Source organism: Stegostoma tigrinum, chromosome 2 (assembly GCF_030684315.1).
Source record: "Stegostoma tigrinum isolate sSteTig4 chromosome 2, sSteTig4.hap1, whole genome shotgun sequence".
In the NCBI taxonomy this organism is placed as follows: domain Eukaryota; kingdom Metazoa; phylum Chordata; class Chondrichthyes; order Orectolobiformes; family Stegostomatidae; genus Stegostoma; species Stegostoma tigrinum.
This window is the reverse complement of record NC_081355.1, coordinates 88,722,283-88,728,754: the sequence shown is the minus strand read 5'-3', so window position 1 is coordinate 88,728,754 and position 6,472 is coordinate 88,722,283. Positions and strand designations below refer to the sequence as shown.

The following is a 6,472-nucleotide window of genomic DNA, read 5'->3' as shown; positions in this document are numbered from 1 at the left end:
TGGATGAGATGGACCAAAGGGCCTATTTCTGTGCTGGACATCTCTATGACTCTATGGCTGGCACTGTCACTGTCATCTCTGGAACTCAGATCTTTTGTCAACGTGTGAACCAAGATTGTAATGAAGTCAGTGTGTGGCCCTGGTGGAACCCAAGCTGGGCGTCACTCAGCAGGTTGTTGCTGTGTAGGTGCTGCTGATAGCACTGTTGATGACACCTTCCATCACTTTACTGATGATCGAGACTGGACTGACGGACCGGTAATTGGCCCGGTTGGATTTGTCCTGCTTTTTATGCACAGGACACAACTGGGCAATTTTCCACTTTGTTGGGTAGATGCCAGTATTGTAACTGTATCTGATCAGTATCTGAGTTCCGTGAAGATTAGTCAATGGAGCATTAAGTCTGTTACATTGGGTGATATTGTAGAACAGCTATTGGCGGATGAGCATTTGATTTCAAGAGGTTTGGTATGGCAGGTTGGCTGAAAGGACTTTGTCCTGTTTCCCTTTGTCTGCACTTCACTTACTTTCTGGCTTCCAGCAAAGAAAGGGAGAGAGAGATAGACTGCCCTTCTTTTAACCATCAGTGCAAGGATAACTTAGTATCAGAGATAATGGGAACTGCAGATGCTGGAGATTCCAAGATAATAAAATGTGAGGCTGGATGAACACAGCAGGCCAAGCAGCATCTCAGGAGCACAAAAACTGACGTTTCGGGCCTAGACCCTTCATCAGAGAGGGGGATGGGGGGAGGGAACTGGAATAAATAGGGAGAGAGGGGGAGGCGGACCGAAGATGGAGAGTAAAGAAGATAGGTGGAGAAGGTGTGGGTGGGGAGGTAGGGAGGGGATAGGTCAGTCCAGGGAAGACGGACAGGTCAAGCAGGTGGGATGAGGTTAGTAGGTAGCTGGGGGTGCGGCTTGGGGTGGGAGGAAGGGATGGGTGAAAGGAAGAACCGGTTAGGGAGGCAGAGACAGGTTGGACTGGTTTTGGGATGCAGTGGGTGGGGGGGAAGAGCTGGGCTGGTTGTGTGGTGCAGTGGGGGGAGGGGATGAACTGGGCTGGTTGAGGGATGCAGTGGGGGAAGGGGAGATTTTGAAACTGGTGAAGTCCACATTGATACCATATGGCTGCAGGGTTCCCAGGCGGAATATGAGTTGCTGTTCCTGCAACCTTCGGGTGGCATCATTGTGGCAGTGCAGGAGGCCCATGATGGACATGTCATCAAGAGAGTGGGAGGGGGAGTGGAAATGGTTTGCGACTGGGAGGTGCAGTTGTTTGTTGCGAACTGAGCGGAGGTGTTCTGCAAAGCGGTCCCCAAGCCTCCGCTTGGTTTCCCCAAAGCTTTGCAGAACACCTCCGCTCAGTTCGCAACAAACAACTGCACCTCCCAGTCGCAAACCATTTCCACTCCCCCTCCCACTCTCTTGATGACATGTCCATCATGGGCCTCCTGCACTGCCACAATGATGCCACCCGAAGGTTGCAGGAACAGCAACTCATATTCCGCCTGGGAACCCTGCAGCCATATGGTATCAATGTGGACTTCACCAGTTTCAAAATCTCCCCTTCCCCCACTGCATCCCTAAACCAGCCCAGTTTATCCCCTCCCCCCACTGCACCACACAACCAGCCCAGCTCTTCCCCCCCACCCACTGCATCCCAAAACCAGTCCAACCTGTCTCTGCCTCCCTAACCGGTTCTTCCTCTCACCCATCCCTTCCTCCCACCCCAAGCCGCACCCCCAGCTACCTACTAACCTCATCCCACCTGCTTGACCTGTCCGTCTTCCCTGGACTGACCTATCCCCTCCCTACCTCCCCACCCACACCTTCTCCACCTATCTTCTTTACTCTCCATCTTCGGTCCGCCTCCCCCTCTCTCCCTATTTATTCCAGTTCCCTCCCCCCATCCCCCTCTCTGATGAAGGGTCTAGGCCCGAAACGTCAGCTTTTGTGCTCCTGAGATGCTGCTTGGCCTGCTGTGTTCATCCAGCCTCACATTTTATTATCGTGCAAGGATAACTCATGGTTTTCTCAGCTATGACGCACAGAGCATGCACCTTGCCCAGTTGCATCCACAGATTAGAGTTGAGACTGGCTTTTAATCCCTGTGTTCTTGAAAGGGCTAAAACACAAACTATGTCTCTTACCTCGATTGCTTTCTTTTCTCCCATTATGGTTACAGTCTTGAGAAACCTTACAAGAGATTACAGTTCCGTTTGCAGTGCATTCCTATCTTTTAAACTTCTTTGATGCTTCCTTGACACTCACCAGCTGTGACTCCCTTCATGTTAAAGGTATTCCACACAGGCCTTCCAGACACTCACTGAATTACATCGGTCTGCATTTACATTCTGAGTCATTTCTTTGGTACTATGTCCCTTTCTTAATAAAATACTTATGTTGTTATTAAAAGTTCAATATGTCCATAGATGATCCAGGTTTATGATCTGTGTTCATGACAGTATTGATTTTTGTTTAAATTCAGGTTTTATTTTACAGGTGCAGTTATACAGCATTTTCCACCAGCATGTGGAACCTGAGACTTAATTGGCTTAGCAAACGTTTGTTTGGGCGCTGCATTCTGAGAAGCCTTAGCTGGAGCGGCACTGACTTTCTCTGCTGCAGGTTTGGCCTGCTTTGCCTCTTTGGCAGCTCTGCATGCTTGTTCACGTTGAGCCTTGCGCACCTCATGTCTCTGACTCCTCTTAGCCACAATCTCAGCCAGGGAGGCACCAGGCAGAGCTTGGAACTTCACTGCGCAACAGGAGTGCTTTTTCTGAATCTCTTCAGACTGCCCCTTTTCATACTTTTGCCTGTACAAGACAGTCCAGGTGATCTGTTGAGTGTTTCCATTGAAGAGGAACGCTGACACACATTTGACTCACAGTTAGAATCCAGAAACTGGAAAACATAGAACATAGAACAATACAGCGCAGAACAGGCCCTTCGGCCCTCGATGTTGCGCCGGCCTGTCAACTAATCTAAGCCCCTCCCCCTACACTATCCCATCATTATCCACATGCTTATCCAAGGACTGTTTAAATGCCCGTAATGTGGCTGAGTTAACTACATTGGCAGGCAGGGCATTCCACGCCCTTACCACTCTCTGAGTAAAGAACCTGCCTCTGACATCTGTCTTAAATCTATCACCCCTCAATTTGTAGCTATGCTCCCTTGTACAAGCTGAAGTCATCATCCTCGAAAAAAAACTCTCACTGTCCACTCTATCTAATCCTCTGCTCATCTTGTATGACTTTATTAAATCCCCTCTTAGCCCCCTTCTCTCCAATGAGAACAGACCCAAGTCCCTCAGCCTTTCTTCATAGGGCCTGCGCTCCAGACCAGGCAACATCCTGGTAAATCTCCTCTGCACTTTTTCCAATGCTTCAACATCCTTCCTGTAATGGGGCGACCAGAACTGCACGTAATATTCCAAATGAGGCCGCACTAGCATTTTGTACAGTTGCAACATGACATCACGGCTCTGGAACTCAATCCCTCTACCAATAAAACCTAGCACACTGTAAGCCTTCTTAACAGCACTATCAACCCGGGTGGCAACTTTCAGGGATCTATGTACATGGACACCAAGATCCCTCTGCACATCCACACTACCAAGAATCTCTCCATTGACCTGGTATTCTGCCTTCCTATTATTCCTCCCAAAGTGAATCACCTCACATTTATCTGTATTAAACTCCATTTGCCACCTTTCAGCCCAATTCTGCAGTTTATCCAAGTCTCCCTGCAACCTGCAACATTCTTCCACACTGTCCACCACTGCACCAACTTTAATGTCATCTGCAAAATTACTAACCCATCCACCTATGCCTGCGTCCAAGTCATTTATAAAAATGACAAACAGCAGTGGTCCCAAAACAGATCCTTGAGGCACATCACTAGTGACCTGACTCCAGGCTGAATATTTTCCATCAACCACCACTCGTTGCCTTCTTACAGAAAGCCAGTTTCTAATCCAAACTGCTAAATCTCCCTCAATCCCGTGCCTCTGTATTTTCTCCAATAACCTACCATGTGGCACCTTATCAAAGACTTTACTGAAGTCCATGTACACCACGTCAACTGCCCTTCCCTCATCCACATGCTTGGTCACCTTCTCAAAAAACTCAATGAGATTTGTGAGACATGATCCGCCCTTGACGAATCCATGCTGACTATCTCCAATCAAATTGTTGCTTGCTAGATGATTATAAATCCTATCTTTTATAATCCTTTCCAAAACTTTTCCTACAACAGACATAAGGCTCACAGGTCTTTAATTACCTGGGTCATCCCTACTGACCTTCTTGAGCAAGGGCACAACTTTTGCAATCCTCCAGTCCTCTGGTACTAAACCTGTAGACAATGAGGACTCAAAGATCAAGGCCAAAGGCTCTGCCACCTCCTCCCTAGCTTCCCAGACAATCCTCGGAAAAATCCTATCTGGCCCAGGGGATTTATCTACCTTCACACCTTCGAGAATTGATAACACCTAGTTCTTACTAACCTTAATCCTTTCAATTCTAGTAGCCTGTAACTCAGCCATCTCCTCTACATTCCCATTAATGCTGGCATAGTGCTTCCCATGACTTGAGTATGTTTTATATCCATTAAAACTGCATAGTTTGACCTTCATGTTGACTGTTAAGATGGTGTGAGGGAATATGCTAAGTTGTTGAAAAACTTTCAGCCATGGAGAATTGAAAACCTTTTTTTTAAACCACAGTCTACTGTTAAATTCACAGAATGGTGTAACAACAACTTTCATTTACAGAGCATCTTCAAAGATGCTCACAGAAAGATGTTACAGGCCAACATTGACATCAAGCCAAATAACGAAATATTAGGACGTATGAAAATGCTTGGTTAAAGAGGTAGGTTTTAAGGAGTGTCTAGAAAATAATAGAGAAGCAATGAGTTTTGTAGATACAATTCAGGCACCAAAGTGGAACGGTTCCAATTGGAGGTGTTCAAGAGGTGAGATTTGGAGGAGTACTGACACCGTGGAGGTTTTGCAGCTAGAGGAGATTATATGGGTCGCAAGGGAAAAGGCTTGAAGAAAGAGAATGACAAATTTAAAAGCAAAGTATCTCTTAACGTGGTGATGGATGAATGAAACAGTGGAAATTGAGATGTAGGTCACAGTTTTGGATGACTTTGTGCTTCCTGAAGGTAGAATATAGGACAGTCAGAAATGCTTAGAATAGTCAAGCCTCGAGGTAATAGGGCAATGTATGATGGCTTCAACAGCATGAAGTTAAGCAGGAATGGAGTCAGATGATCAATTGGACAATGTAGATGGTTTTAATGTTGCACACTATGTGATTGGAGCTCAAAGCAGATTAAACATTGTGAACAGTCTGGTTAGCCACAAAGAGTTGTCAGGCAGAAGGAAACGCTCAAAAGCTGGTAACTGGAATCTTCAACAGAGACCGAAGACAATGAGTTTCCTCCTCCAATTGTCACTTATTAAGACATTCCTGTACATTCAGCAGTGAATTTAATGACAGTGGAAACATCAAGAGTGATTTTGGTGAGTTTGAGCTTGAACGTAAGGACAGTGATTCTGTGACCTCAGGTGATATATCACAGAACATGTAGATGAGAAGTAGAAGAGATCAAGGGCAGATCCTTGGGGACAGGAGACACTATTGAAATGACAAATGAAGTCATAGCAGGTGATTCTCTGCTACAATTAGATAGATGAGAATGGAACGAGGTCAGTGCCATCCCAGCCAGCTGACAGTGGTTCAGGATCAACTGTCTGAAAGGCACATACAAGTTGAACAGAGCTCAGGAAGTCAAATGTACAATTCCAGGAAAGATGAGTAAAGATTACAGGAATGACAACCCACTTAAGGGCTTTGGAGTGGAAAGGAGTATGGTAATGAGTTGTCTGTTTGCAAGGATGAAGACGAGCCGAGCGTTGGTCTTTTGAAGAGTGGGCCAGTAAAAGCAGATAGGAGACTGTGGAGAAGGTATAGTGCTTGAATAGGGAGAGCTGTTAACAATATCCGGTAACATGAGAGCCAGAGAGAGATATTGGATTGCCAGTGGTTTAGTGAGAATCAAGGGAATCAAGGAAGGTGGAAACCTGTTTCATGGACAGGTCGATCTCAGAGAAAGCATGAGGAGGGAAAGCAGTGATTTAGGGTCTTTACAGAATGTTTGGTCTGCTGGGCTGGGAAAGAGAAGGAAAGTGAAAATTGCACTTGACTGGATGGTATCAATCTTACTGGAAAGAAATCCATGAGCTCCTAACACATTGTTGGGGGTTAAGGTGGCAAAATATATGGGGGTGATCATCTATTAAATCCGGGATTTTTGAATAGTAAACAGTTTTAGCAGACAACATGAGATCATGATTGTGCCTGCTGCATCTGGCAATAAATGGCTAAATCATTTGCTGTGCTTTTTCATGCCTGTATCTCTTGGACAGAAAGGATGCAAGATGAGGGTTGTACAAG

The 6,472-nt window shown here is 46.0% G+C and overlaps 1 protein-coding gene across 1 annotated transcript; it reads right to left on the bottom strand.

The window, feature by feature from the left end:
* Nucleotides 1–2,493: 2,493 nt before the first annotated feature.
* On the bottom strand, nucleotides 2,494–4,641 carry LOC125462757 (large ribosomal subunit protein eL24-like). The gene is made up of 3 exons (XM_059641117.1): nucleotides 4,561–4,641; nucleotides 4,290–4,311; nucleotides 2,494–2,885 (listed from the first exon to the last, which is right to left on the bottom strand). The coding sequence occupies exons 1-3, from the start codon at nucleotides 4,639–4,641 to the stop codon at nucleotides 2,494–2,496; spliced, it is 495 nt and encodes a 164-aa protein (XP_059497100.1).
* Nucleotides 4,642–6,472: the final 1,831 nt, after the last annotated feature.